The sequence below is a fragment of the Chaetodon trifascialis genome, chromosome 23, assembly GCF_039877785.1.
Source record: "Chaetodon trifascialis isolate fChaTrf1 chromosome 23, fChaTrf1.hap1, whole genome shotgun sequence".
NCBI lineage: Eukaryota > Metazoa > Chordata > Actinopteri > Chaetodontiformes > Chaetodontidae > Chaetodon > Chaetodon trifascialis.
The window spans coordinates 12,065,179-12,079,171 of NC_092078.1; the positions used below are offsets into that span (position 1 = coordinate 12,065,179).

The 13,993-nt window shown below is 46.8% G+C and overlaps 1 protein-coding gene across 1 annotated transcript; it reads right to left on the bottom strand.

The window, feature by feature from the left end:
* Positions 1 to 523: 523 nt before the first annotated feature.
* Positions 524 to 13,659, bottom strand: LOC139351327 (transmembrane protein 151A). Its single transcript, XM_070993167.1, has 6 exons — positions 13,184 to 13,659; positions 4,430 to 4,768; positions 3,460 to 3,594; positions 2,923 to 3,062; positions 2,804 to 2,843; positions 524 to 2,577 (listed from the first exon to the last, which is right to left on the bottom strand). The coding sequence occupies exons 1-6, from the start codon at positions 13,250 to 13,252 to the stop codon at positions 1,351 to 1,353; spliced, it is 1,950 nt and encodes a 649-aa protein (XP_070849268.1). The 5' UTR covers positions 13,253 to 13,659; the 3' UTR covers positions 524 to 1,350.
* Positions 13,660 to 13,993: the final 334 nt, after the last annotated feature.

Below are 13,993 nucleotides of genomic sequence, written 5' to 3' on the forward strand. Positions count from 1 at the left end.
AAATGGACAGAGGAGTGCAGACAGGAGCATGAGAAAAGAGGAGCAGGGTAGAGCTGAGCTGAGAGCAATGGCTCCTCTGTTTATGGAGGTTTTTTCTATCGAGCTCCATCTCAGTAATGGATAGAGTGCTGGGGAGGCTAATGGCGAAACGCGGAGTAAGACGGCATGAAGAGGCAGGGAGGAAATCAATGGTTCTCCTCTTTTGTTATATTGTTTTGGCTGCTAGCTGGACGCTGCGTGAAGTTGAATAGGAAATCTTAAAAGACCTAAGACTGGATCTGTATGAGGGACATGTTTGAAAAAGTCAAAACTGTTTGAATGTTTCTTGGATTTCCAGATTAGATTCAAGCTCAGGACTGCTGCTCAGAGGACGTTACGTCCTTTATTCTCCTCCTCCAGTTTCTGAAAATTCTGTTTAGTCTCTTCTGAGGATCTGTATGAATTGTCAGTGTTGTGGCCATTTTGAACTCTATTTCTTCTCCTCTACTGTTGCTGTGCTGCTCTCCAATACTTGGCCCTTTTTCCACATGTTTTGACGCTGTTTATCTTTGCTTCTCTCCCTCTACGTCTCAGCGTTGTATTTTGTGTATTTTGTCATCCTTTGTGATCCCCTCTGCTTCCTCCCTCATCTGAAATATTGAGAAAAACGCCCGTCTTTCTGCATTTCATTCTCGAAATGAGCCACGTTTTTAGTCCACCTCTATGTATTTTGATTTTGAGCAAACCCGAAGCTTCGAGCATTCCTGTGAAAACACACCCTCTACCACTCAGCTGGTCTCTCCACTGCTCTCCACCCTGCTATTTTTAGACCCTTCCCACTCCTGTACTTGCATAGATGTATCTGGAAGTAGACAATCCAAACTTTTCAATCTCTCTTTTTTCCCCCAAGTATCCCATCTGTGCCCCCCCCCGTCTCTGTGTAGAGAAATCTATGATTGCCTTCTTGCCTTCACTCTTCCCCTCAGACTCCATGTTACCTTCCTGCTGCACTCTCTCTCTGAACCAGTGTGTTTCCTGCCTTTTTGCAGTGTACATGATCTTTTCCCTTTTTGTTGCTATTCTCTCCATCACTACCGCTCCTGTTTCCCTCCTTCCTTGGTATTTCTGTCTGTCACACAGCTGCTCTCACCTCTGAGGCTTTGTTCTGGCTGAATCCTTTCTCCTTTCTGTGGCTGGTATGCCGTCAACCAGCTCGGTCCTGTCAACCTCATTCTGTTCTCATTTCATATCTCATCTTCCCTCGTCCACGTCTTCTCTGATCCGCTCTTTTCTTTCTGTTCAGTGCTCTCTTTCATCTCCCTCGGCCTCTGCCCATACTTTCTCGCTCTCACCGTGTTGTTTTTCTGGTCGTCACATGTCGTCTCCGGCGTGGCAGCTCTCCTCTCCGTGTATAATGAGGACGGGAAAGAAGAATGCGTCCTGGTAGGATGGAGGACGATCCCTCCCTCCCCCGTCACCCTCCCTCCCCTCGCCTCCCCCTCCACTGTCTTGCTCAGCCTCTTCGTCCCTCTCTCTGCCTCCTCTTCCCCTGTCTTCCCTTCTCCTCACCTCTTCCTCCTGCTCCTCTTCCTCTTCGTCATCTCCTTCTCCTTCTAGCACTCCTCTGGTCTCCTCATTGTCTTGTCTCGAGCCTAACCCAAGGAATCCTCCACCTCCACCTCCTCCACCTCCACCTCCTCCACCTCCACCTCCCCCTCCTCCATCTTCCCTGCTTCCTCCCAGCCCTCCTCCCATGCTTCTTGAATGAAACAGGCTGTTCTGGCGCACTCCTCCAAGTCTCCCTAGAGAGAATCCGCTCCGACTGAGCACCAGCCTTCCTCCTATACCCCCGCTTCCCGGCCCTGCTGCCCTGATCCCTGCCACGGTAGCGTTCAGGAGGGCTGTGGTTCCCATCGGGGCCCTTAGCCTGGATGGAAGACTGGAACTCGACGTGGTCCTCCTGCATCGGGGGCAGCTCTGGAGGAGGTAAGCCGAGTTGAACACCACAGGCAGAGCCAGGGGAGGCGGGTTGGTCCCCTGATTGGGGGTGGTGCATGGAGGCCCAGAGATGGGCGTAGAGACGGTAGGGTTTGTCCCCCCACTTGTGTCCACGTCCATTAGGAGGGCTTCAGAATAACTTGGCACCATCTGTTGGTTACAGCGGATGTGCCACTCCAATTCTGTCATATCCACCGTGTTGACCCGAGAGATTGCTCTGTAACTTGTCCCATTTAGACCAATTCCAATCCCAGTTCCTCCCGGGTGGATTCCATTCTCAGTCCCTCCTTCGACCCCATCCCCTCTTCCACCCGGCCCTCCTCCACCGCCTCCTCCGCCGCTATCCTCGTCCTCCCCGAACAGCTTCTCCACATGGTAGTGGACATATGCCGTGCGATATTCTGACACAACCCTCAGCGGCCAGGACAGGAGGAAAGCAGATGCCAGCCAGAACACCCTGTGCCTAGAAAACCACGGCTGATGTGCAGGATCTGGAAATGCCAGGATGTGTTCACGGAAATCCACGTTCTTCAGGTGCATTCCCTCCCTGGCCTCCATGTAGTCGTCAAGCCCCTCATTCTCCCCAAAGAAGCGCGCTCGCTTGGAATAACACAAAGAGAATAGAGCACATTAGCATGGAGCGAATGTTGGCTAAGCTAGCTACACCTCTTCCAGTCTTCCAGTGTCAGTTGTCATTTCAGACAGCAAAATCAATGAGTGTCAAATCTGCCATCATTATCACTTACATTATAACTTACTTGGATAGAATACAAACAACCAAAACCGAATTAATTGCATAAAATGTTGATTTTTAAGCAAATCTTACCTGGGTGAGGTAGGCAGCTTCAGCTCGTGCACTCGAGAAACTAAAGAGCAGAAAAATGAGTTAACACTCGTGTTCTCGTCCCCACCGTGTCTTTCGAACAGCTGTGGCGGGCGTCTCACCTGAAACACTTGGTGAAACGGAGGCGAACAGCTGGGTGCAGCTGCAGGTCCAGCAGCTCTTTTGATACGTCTTTGACACCATAGCGGGCGTAGTCAAACTCTGAACTGGAAGCATGAGTGTTCACCCGCTCGTGGTAGACCTGAGGAAGGAAGGAACAGGGCACAGATGGAGGGAAAGAGTTTAATGGAGGGGAAATGGGAGGAGGAGGAGGAGGAGGAAGGAGAACAGGTGGAAAGTTTGTGAAAGGAAGAATGATGAAGACATATATGACCTCCATGTATTTCAGATTCAATAGAGCATATTTACTAAATAGAATGATATTTTTCTTACTGCACACAGCTGTTTGCACACAGCCCCGCAATATTTCACTACAGGAGAAATTAAGATTTGCATAGCAGTTATTTTAAAAGTTTCCAAAATTACATCTTTAGTTTGTAGTGCAGCTATTAACGTGTGTGTGTGTGTGTGTGTGTGTGTGTGTGTGTGTGTGTGTGTGTGTGTGTGTGTGTGTGTGTGTTTGGAGGCATTTCCCTCACCTGTGTGGTCGTATATGCATCTCCGTTGCGGTATCTGGTCACCTGCCTGGTCCTCCTCACGTAATGATAGCTGATGGCCTTCCACCAAATGCAGGGCGTGGCCTGCTGAAGTCTCTGCACACGCTCGTACACTTCCTGCTCAAAGGATGGAGGAATAATCAAATGAATTATCTTTCCTTCTTAACAAGGCTGTTGAAAATGAGGAGGATAGATGATCTAATATGAGAGGTTCTTGCAGAGGGGGTGCAAGCAGAAACAATTAAGTTCCCGTTGTTTGCATAAAGCAAAGTTAAGGCTGTTCAATCTAATGAAAGTCAGGCCCTGCCACTGTTTGTTTATGGTGTTATGATTTGTGTTTTAATACTCTATATACAGCTGTCTTAATCGTAGGATATGTGTCCCTGACAGTCCAGACTAGCGTGAAATCTATTTTGTTTTTGGCAGGGGCAGACAGCTAAGATGAACGGGGAGAACTGTTTCTTAGGAGCAATGTGCTCCTGGAACTCCTGATAATAAGATGCCTGAGGCGCCCAAGTCAGTGCATTTCCTTGTGAGTGGGAAAAACATTTTTCTCCCGCACTCAAATAGGGAATTGAGAGTAAAACATTGCTTTCTCCCTCTGAAGTGTAAACTTTCTGATTAAAATGCATGAATCTTAGGACAGTTTAGGGAGCTGTAATTATCCTGCATTTCTCCAGATGAGCAACTGTCTGCAGATATTTAATACGGCATCAATCTATTTATTTAACCGCTTTATTTTTGACATTTTGCTGACAATATCATGCTGGACAAGTTCCAGTGAGCAAACAGATTCTGCTGTGCAGCTCAAGGTCACAGACCTATTTCTAGACTCCTACTGCAGCAGAAGACTCCACAGTCTGTCGGGTGTTGTGTTCGGGTGATTTTTCAAGCTATTAGATTCCCCTTCCTCAATACTATAGTCGATGCTACCACTGGTTTTCACACATACCTGGAATTCAGCATGAGCCAGCATTGCCGTCTTGGAGAAGCAGTGCCAGCACTCCACCAAGTAAACCACATACAACATAGCCAGGAAGGCCAGGGGGATGTAGACGTAGCCGCTAGAGCACGGACTCTCCAAGTGCAGGATGTCATTATAGTAGGCCGCCGAGGTGGCGTCGTCGTCAGCACCAATCGGTATGGAGGAGGAGCCGAGAACGGGTACGCGACAGAGAGCGCACCAGGCGAGTGTGGCAAAGCAGCCGTACATGAGGAGGGTCAGGAGGAGGCACTTCCAGTGGGACTCCCGACACAGAGAGGAGGCCAGAGACTGCTGGACTGGCCGTTGCTGTGGGGGTACAGAGAAAGGAGATTAGATGTTACGATGCTGCTGAGCACATGCTGAGGACGGCATTGGTGTGCACTACTTCTCTGCACTGACACTGTACTTTGTATTTAATTCATTACCTACCAAATGTTAGCATGTAAGCATGCTAAACTAAGATGTAAACATTAGTATGTTAGCACTGTTAACATGCTGATGTTAGCATTTAGCTCAAAGCATCACTGTGCATAAGAGCCAAGGTGTTCCCAGCATTATGGATGTGCAATACTAAATCATTGGAGTGGTTGAGCATATCCTGTCTTGAGGCTTTAAGATATGTAACATGTATGACAAGCTGTTTTAACACTAAACATAAGACACAAATGTGGTGACAGCAGTCTGAGCTGAGCCAGTACTTTGATAAGATTATAATGAACAATACAGTTTGCTGCACAATGTTATGTCTGACAGGTGTAAAAGTCTGCAGCTGTGGTGGTGTTAGATAATGTTTTGTCTACCTGGTGACCCCCCAGCACGTTCTTAAAAATCATCATCTGCCCGTTTGGTAAACAGCATTGTATTTCAGAGCAAGTGTGTAAGCTGAGGTCTTGACCAAAGGAACGCATTACACCACCCCTTGCCCATCATAGTATAAGTGCTGTATATTACACACACACACACACACACACACACACACACACACACACACACACACACACACACACACACACACACACACTGTTTATGCCTCTCTCTAAGTGCACGCAGCCTCATTTGCACTGTTAGGACATCATATTACAGTGCACGCGCACACACACGCACACACACATATGCATTAGATCCACAGACATAGTTGTTCTAATGTGCCCTTCTTCTTCTTCTCTCGTCATCTCCGTCGATCGCGCCAGCACGCACATTCTCAGAATTGTAATGCAGCCAGCAAAGAGTATGTGAATAATTTAGATGAGAACGATGCTTCGAGACTGTTCTCCAGCTAACTGACTCCACTCAAACATCAGCAGCATATCACTGCTCCTTCAATATGTGTGTGTGTGAACGAGGGATGGAGACGGAGAGAGACGGGTAGTGCCGGATGAAAGAAGCTTGTGTACGTTGTATGTGGTGGAAACACACAGAGACAGGAAGGAAACACGGCCCGTATATTTCATGCGCGTTTACGCGAGTCTGCACATGTGCGTGTTGTTATCCTCTGCTGCGCGCTGAATGCGACAAGGCAGCAACAAAGCACGTGACAAAAAAAAAAAAAAGATTGGATGACACCAGTGTCCTCTCCTTCCCTACACCAAGTCTGCCTGTCCTGTCAGCACACCTCCCCCTCCCTCTCTCATTATCTCTCACTCCTTCAATGCAGCCACAATTTGCTATCTGCTAGCATATTTGGCTGGCTGCAACACACACACACACACACACACACACACACACACACACACACACACACACACACACACACACACACACACACACACACACACTACCTTTTTTATTTTTTTTTTAACTACTGTACGTCAAGGACATGTAGTGAAAGGCAGAGTGAAGGGCACCCACGTTCCACTCGCAACCATTACTCTGCCAAAGCCCTAAAAAACATCAAACTGCACACTTAGGGATCCAAAAATAGGAGAGATACTTTAAAAAGAAGTGAAAATTATCATTGGTGCCAATTCAATATCATCCTGTTTGCTTTCTGTCTGCCTATTCTCTCCACATCCTCTCTCCCTTCCTTATGTAATCTCTTTTTTCTCCTTCCCCGAATCTTCCCTCCCACCTCCTAAGCATTTACTCTCACATCCCAACCTAAGTCTCTCCTCCCCTTCGTCCTCACCCGCACGTCTCCTCTCTGTTACATCCTCTCTGAAAGTCTGTCTCTAAGTGGATTGATTGGGCTGAAAGTGTAGTGGAGAGAAAGAGAGAGGGGGGGGGAGGGAGGGGATGAGGAGCGTGAGAGAAACGGTCATGAACTTTTCATGAATGCAAGTATGAAAGGAAGCAAAATGGGTGGGGGGGGGGTAAAGAGAAGGCAGCAGTGACAGACTGCACCTCTCTCCTGGGAAGTCTACTGCCAAAATCCATCCTTCTCCTTCTCCTCCTGCCCTCCCTCTCTGTCTGTCTCATTTTGTCTTCCTGGCTCCAATTCTCTCCTGTCCTTTTCCTCTTACCTTGTGCAGATCAATGTGGGCCAAAAGAGAGAGAGAATATTCTAGCAATACAAAAAAAACACATGCAATAAAAAAAAAAACTGCACAGGTCTCAGCTGACATTTTCATCAAGTCTGTGCAGCCGCTGCGTGCCCAGTTAGAGGCAAATCAGGCCCAAGACAGGAGTCAAATTATTCCTGCATGCACTCATGCCAATCATTGTTTGTCAGTATGAGCCGCCCCCCTCCCACAGGTAAAGACCAGAGCTGCTAAACTGTTGTGTCACTGTAAGCCTGGAGATGAGTTTGGTTTCAAAGCAGTGCTCATTAACTAGTGGGTTTACAGAGGCAGCACACAAAGTAAAGCCCAGTGTGAATGTTTCTGATGCAGCTTACTTTCAAATATCAGTGCTCTGTCCATCCTCAGCTCTAAACAGTTTACCGTAATGAGACTTTGCCAGATATAATGTGACTGAGGGGCAATTTTGATTATCACGTAGTAGCTAATAGAGGGTGAAGTTCCACATCCAGTAATAATGCACACATACGGAGCGATGAAATGGTGTATTATACAGCAGTTTGAGCTGCTGTTGGTTCAGGAGACTAAATATGTTGGAGCAGAAGCAACTGAGAAAAGCTCACACAGACAGCTCCTTTGCTCATGTAATTATTATTGTAGGGATGCACTGGTTCACATTGTTTCATCCTGATATGAATTCTGATCCCTCAACACAGGGTACCTGCCACACTGACTGATCTGAGAGCAGTGGTCTGCATTGCCGTTGCACTAAAAATGTCTTTCGTAATAACGGCATTGACTAAGACACTGCATCAAGACGGGCATCATCCCTACAACCGATAACTGTTGACATATTTGTGAAGGTGTGTGTTCAGTGTGCGCAGTAGTCATCATTACACTGTTTGAACAATCATCCACTCTGGTTTAGATGTTCAAACTCTTAATTCACCAAGTTAGAGGTGAAATGCTGAGGCTCTAAACAGTTTTTCCTGCCGTCTCTCTCCGCTCTTGCTGGCCTCTCTGTGCTGCTGGGTTAACTCGCTGAACGGAAGTCTGTCACCGAGCAGCGGCTCTCACTTGTTCTCTGGAGGCAGACCATTAAATTAGCTAAATATTATGACAAAAATTGGGCCCTTGAGCCTAAAATAACTAGCTTCTGGTCAACATAACACCTTCTGGTGCTAAACTGCTGCAGATTGTTGGTTGTATCACGATCCTCTTTCACTGTCAGCTGCCTCTGTTGGGCCTTGGCTCTTGCGTCAGGCTGTAAGGGATCAAAGGCGAAGCTCACTCTCCCTGCAATCATTATGAAAAGACATCTATACAGCCTCGTCTGAAAGGGTGTCAGCTTTCACTCTTTTCATGCTGAAAGTTTGGACTGCCCTCCTTTCATGCTCCTTTGAAGAGAGATGATACACGATGGTCCTCACATGACAAGGTCCTCATTAAAGGTCCAGCGTGTAGGATTGAGTGACATCTAGCAGTGAGGGAGCAGACTGCAACCGAATGAATACACCTCAAACTCCCCTATGGTGGCCAGTAAAAACGTGACGTGACCTTAGCTCTCTATAGCCAGTATGAGGTTTGTCTGTTCTGGGCTACTGTAGAAACATTCCAGTGCAAAATGGTGGACTCCATTGAAGAGGACCCTCTGTGTAAGTGCTCAGTGTAAGGTAACGAAAACACAACTACAGCAGAGGTTGGTGTCGGGGTGGAAGTAGAAGGAAACATGAGGAGAAAAAGAGCGAGTTCATTCATTCATTTAGTCCATAATGGAGACATGAGAGCAGATAGAAAGGGTGCCAGCCAGACCGGACCTCCAGTCAGTCCACGTTTCCCCAGGAGATCGTACCCAATGGCAGACAAAGCTGCAACCAATCTAAACACTGATGGTGTCATTGCTCTGTATCCATTTCATTGTGCAATCAACATTTTATGCATAATGATGCATTAAAGCTAAAAGCCTGTCTATTTAACGACTTAAATTCAGCCCTCCGACATGAGACATCATCTGATAAACTTCTGCTGTGCTAAAAATACTGACACTTTGACACACCGTCTCTATATTCTATATATATTCCTTAGCATCCACAGTCACTGGAGACAGCTGCCTGACGAAGAGCCCACACAGCTGACACGAAACCTCGACCACAGGTTGTTTTTCTTTTTTGGACACGAATCAGACAAATTCTTTTTCACAAAAGCCTTTCAGAGCAGAAGATCCCGTCCATGCCGTACTGGAGTACTGTGCTGCCTCTACTGAAGCCGCTGCTGCATTAATAGCATTTGCTTCAGCCAGTAAATGTCTCTGAATTCGATCATTGGTCCATAATCTGGCCTTGTGTCGCGTTTGCTGTAATACGGTGCTGTATGCAATTCTGCCACATATTCAGTTACTGGCTCTTTGCATTGATGTGTGCACTGAAGTCTCTTTTAACTCTTGTGATTTCACTCAACTTAACACATTATTCCCCAGCAGTAGAGCGAGCTAAGGCTACACTCTGTCACTGCTGAACTTTAAGGTTCAAGGTATTGGATTGGAAGACAAGCTTCTCACTCTCAAGGTGATGCCATCCGCCACGAGCTTTCAGTATTTTCTCGCCTCCTGCATCTTTCTTATAAACACAAATGACTGAAATTCTACATCTGTGCACTGGGCAGAGGTGTTTTTTACAAACCCCTCCTTGTATTAAAGTGTCTAGCAGAGCGCTCTCCCTCTGTGTCTCTGCTCATACTGATTCAGCTGGTTAGGTGTGACTGGAGCGGCTATAATTAGCAATTCTAGCATGTGGGTGGCAAATGAAGGGAAGACAGGAAAAAAAAGTGCTGTTGAAGGCTGCAGTGCACTGTTAAAAAACGATGTGTCATTTCAACTCAATCGGAGAGAGCCGTTTCGGATGTCACGTTTCTACCTCTGCTGCAACAACAGAGAAATGATTAGCGCCCGGTGTGTCAGGAAATGAAACGTGTCACCGTGCGCTCACTGTGCTAAAAATACTCCTCCTGTGTCACACATTAATAATATGTTTTAGAGTGTGTTCACTGGAGACTAATTATCCACAAACAACAATTATCAGCAGGTAAGGTGCAGGCCACCTATTTATAAATGAAATGTTACTGAAAGCAGACGTCAGCTTGAATTCATGCCAGTTCCATTATTGTAGATGCCAATGAAGAAACCTCTCAGACGACTCTGCAGCATGATCTTCTGTTCTGTTGTCCATCTGTGTGATCAGTGTTTTTCCAGTCATTGTTTTGCCAATTTATGACAAAAAAGTCTCACTGTTGAGTCAATTTTAGTGTCTCATGACGAAAACAATAGCAAAAGAGTGAGATTACTATTGAAAGTATTCATTTCCAGCAGGTGGAAATGAAGTTTAAATTAATTGTAACCAATACTTAATACACCAAGAGTGAGATATCTGTCTAATTAAAACCTTACTTACATTATTTTGTGTATTTGCATTAAAGTCAGCAGGGAAAAAGAATAACTTGGAGAGTTTAGATCAAGTGTTTGAGCTTTGAATACGATTTGGACGTATTCTCTGTATGAAACCAGTGTTTCACACAAGACATCTGCTGTTGTGTAATGTTCTCCGTCTCACATCACCCACTCTAGTTTATCTGCATGATTATTTATTTCATGAAACACAAATTCTCTATTAGTAAACCTGATGGCTCTTCTCCACGTTGTTGGTCCGCTTCATGATGGCAGCTGGGCTGATGTTATCATCTGTTGTTGCAGCCTGCCTCCACAGCCTGCCTGCATTTGGTTCTCCATTAACGCCATCAATGTGTTCACTTGTGTGTGTGTGCACGCGTGCCGCCGCTATAGGTTTGCACCACGCTGTAGAAAATGACAATCTTGGTCTCTCACTCAGAACTGAGCTCTCCTTTTCCGTGGATGACTCTTGGGGAAATGGCAGGATGACCGAGTGGCAGGGATTTGATTTGGCTGTTTGCAGTAGTAACATTTGTCACATTGCATTTGGTTCTTAAACAGTAGATAGATGCATACATTTTGTGTTACCCGAGGGTGCTTCAACCATGGCAAACAATGACTAACAAAGCGCTGTATATGCACCTGACTATCACCAGCATCCTTAAAGGAAGGAGGAAGTTTAGCAATATACAAACGGCAAACCATTTCTTCCTGCTGAGGACGTAAATTTTGTTGAAAAATAAGTGAAATATGGGGCTACAACAGCCTTAATCTTTACATGAGAAGTTCCTACACAACAGCAGGCTCTTTTTTCCACTACAGGCGTAACATTTCTGTCAGAAAGAGGGTTGAATATATTAATGTCCTCTTCCATCATTAGATTTCACGGAGGTATGTATGAATCACAACTGTGATGTGTAATATTAATCACATGGCTCTGTTTCATTTGTGATCATGCTTGTGTGAGTGTGCATGCATTCCCATGCGGGACTGAGAGTTAAGTGAGGTAATGTTTGAGAGGAGAGAGGATGATGAAGCTGTATACTCCACAAATCTAAAACAGGAAGCAGACCAAGGGGGGAAGATGAGAGAGAGTAATGGAGGCAGGGAACAGATGAACGCTGAATTCAGTGCATTACCTTGCACTGTCTGCACTGCAGGCATGGATAAAGACAGAGGAGAGCGGCAGAGTAAAGTGGAAGGCATCATTTAGCCCAACAGGCTTAGTTACTCCACATATTATGTGCCTGGAGCTTTAAATTACTGTGAGCCTACTGCCAAATGCTTAATTCTGTCAGTTTTATTAGCCATTTCTCAGTCAGGCCAGTCTTATGTTATAAAAAGCAGTTGGACTATAAAGATATATAAAGTTCCTTTAATCACTTGCAGTCAGTGGATGAAAAAGTGAGTTTCATGCCTTGAAGCCACTCTGGCGAGATATTTAAAGCTCATTAGAGCTAAAACGACCAGTCGATTAATCGACCATTCAGTCTGCCTGTGATTCTCAGTGTGAGCGTTTGCTGTTTTTTTTTGTTTTGTTTTTTTGTGGGAAATACAAGTCTGATTAATTGACAATGAAAATAATAATCAGTCGCAGCCCTAAAGCTAGAGGAGTGTGAGCATGTCTTGCCTGACCTGTCCTGTAAGTGTGACACCAGCCCATCACCACAACACACACCACATCTCCCCTCAAGCTAATGAAGTAAACTCCACTGGTACAGACATCACACACCCTCACTCTACGTGCACACACACAACCCTGCTCGTCCTCTAAAGGTGGGGATGGTGGTGCGAACACAGCGTGGCCCACATCCTTTCTCATCAATGGATATTTTTTTCCTGGCAGCTGACTTACGTAATGTTTTGTCATGCATTACTCTTGGGTTTTTATTATAACGATGATGCCTTTGAATAAATGACGCCCTTAACCAAGTATTGGGGTGGTGGTGGAGGAGGTGGTGAACTGCTTAGGAGGAGATTTTCATGTTAAATACGTGTGTGGCAGTGTGGATGGATGAAAGGTGGTGCACAGGGAGTCAGATTCACAGCTTCATACTGGAAGTGTAAACATGAACCTCTGAACAAGATGCCATTTCCCAGAGTAATGGTAATGGTTCAGGAAGCCGGGGAGGTGTAGTTACAGCCACTGTCTAATGTACTGCAGAAGTTTGCCAGACTTTGAAGAAACCATGCTGCTGAATTGTTCAATCCTATTATAAATGGTAGTTTGGTTCATGTAAAGCAGCGCTCTGCTTCAGGGGTGTTATTCTGTCTCTCCATTCGCATTATGTGTCACAGTAGTTTTGGCTGAACTGTGATGTCATTTCAGAGGTGTCAGCTGCTAAATGGACACACTCCACTACTGACAAAGACTACAGCAGCTCCCTGAGGACTGACACATCACACAGCGTTACCAGACGGCTGGCATCAACACTGTGGCTTTGTTTTTTCTGGACAGGCGTTTAGAGTTCCCTCCCCTCTCTGTTTACCTCCACCACCGCCTCATCTCCCCTCACCCTGGAGCCAAGGTCCCGTTCTGTGTCCTTGCTCTTGCAAAAGCCGTGAAGGACTTGAGGAGGGAAACGTGACTTCTTCGCGTCAGCAACAGCAAAGACATGTTTTGTCAATGAAAGGAGCAGACACAGTCCACAGGGCATGATGTGGAAATGACGGGTTGCATGGGGACGACCAGCAAAGACATACAAACACAAGGTGCTTCTTGTGGGGGGCAAAATATGCGCAACTTTACGCTAACTGGGCTCTTTCTATCTACGCATAAACACCCGCGTGCTCGCAATAAACATAAGAAATGTCCTTTTTTACCTGCTCTCGTCCTGACCCTTCCTCCAAAATGGGCTCTTCTGCCGTGGCGGTCTCCTCCTCCGTCTGCATTTTCCCTCTTGCCACTCCTTCCTTCCTTAGAACCGGGCACAGGCAGCTCCCACCCCGGTAACGTCCGAAGGCAGGGACCTCCCCGGCGGAGCAGCGAGCTCGGTCACCCCATCCGCCGCAAGTCGGTATCCAATTTCACGATGGCGGGGCCTGCGGCAAATAAGCATCATCTACTCCGGATGTCGGTACCCCCCTGCCTTCTTCCCGTCTTCTTCTCCCGCCGGCCCGCTCAGTGTCCTTCCTCTACCCGCTCCATCCTTCGCCTCTCCGGTCAAAGCAAAATGTGAGAGAGCATCCAAAGTCAAAGCCCGTCGCCCCCTCTGTCGAACCGTTTTCGCTGCTTCTGCCTCTCGTGACACTCAGCTGCGAGTGTGCGTGTGCGTATGTGCACGTGTGCGCGCGTGAGCGACGGCGCAGGAGAGCCAACCGGAGCCGAGGATTTCACAAGATGCAGATGCACAGATAAACGGAGACGCTCGTGAGCTCAGCACGCGTGTTGCGTTTATGCGGGAAACGATGAAATACCGAGAGGACAGCGAGGGTGACTGTCATCCGTCAACTTTGTTTCGCCGTGGTTGTACCTTGCAAGCCGTGGGTCCCCGTTGACGTCATACACCAACATCCCCACCCCCATCTATTCACCTGAGCACACGCACAGGCGCGAGGCTGTCCTGTCCTGCTAGCCACGCGCACACACTCAGAGGCACGTATGAAACTGCTGCCAAATTTCAGTGTTGATAA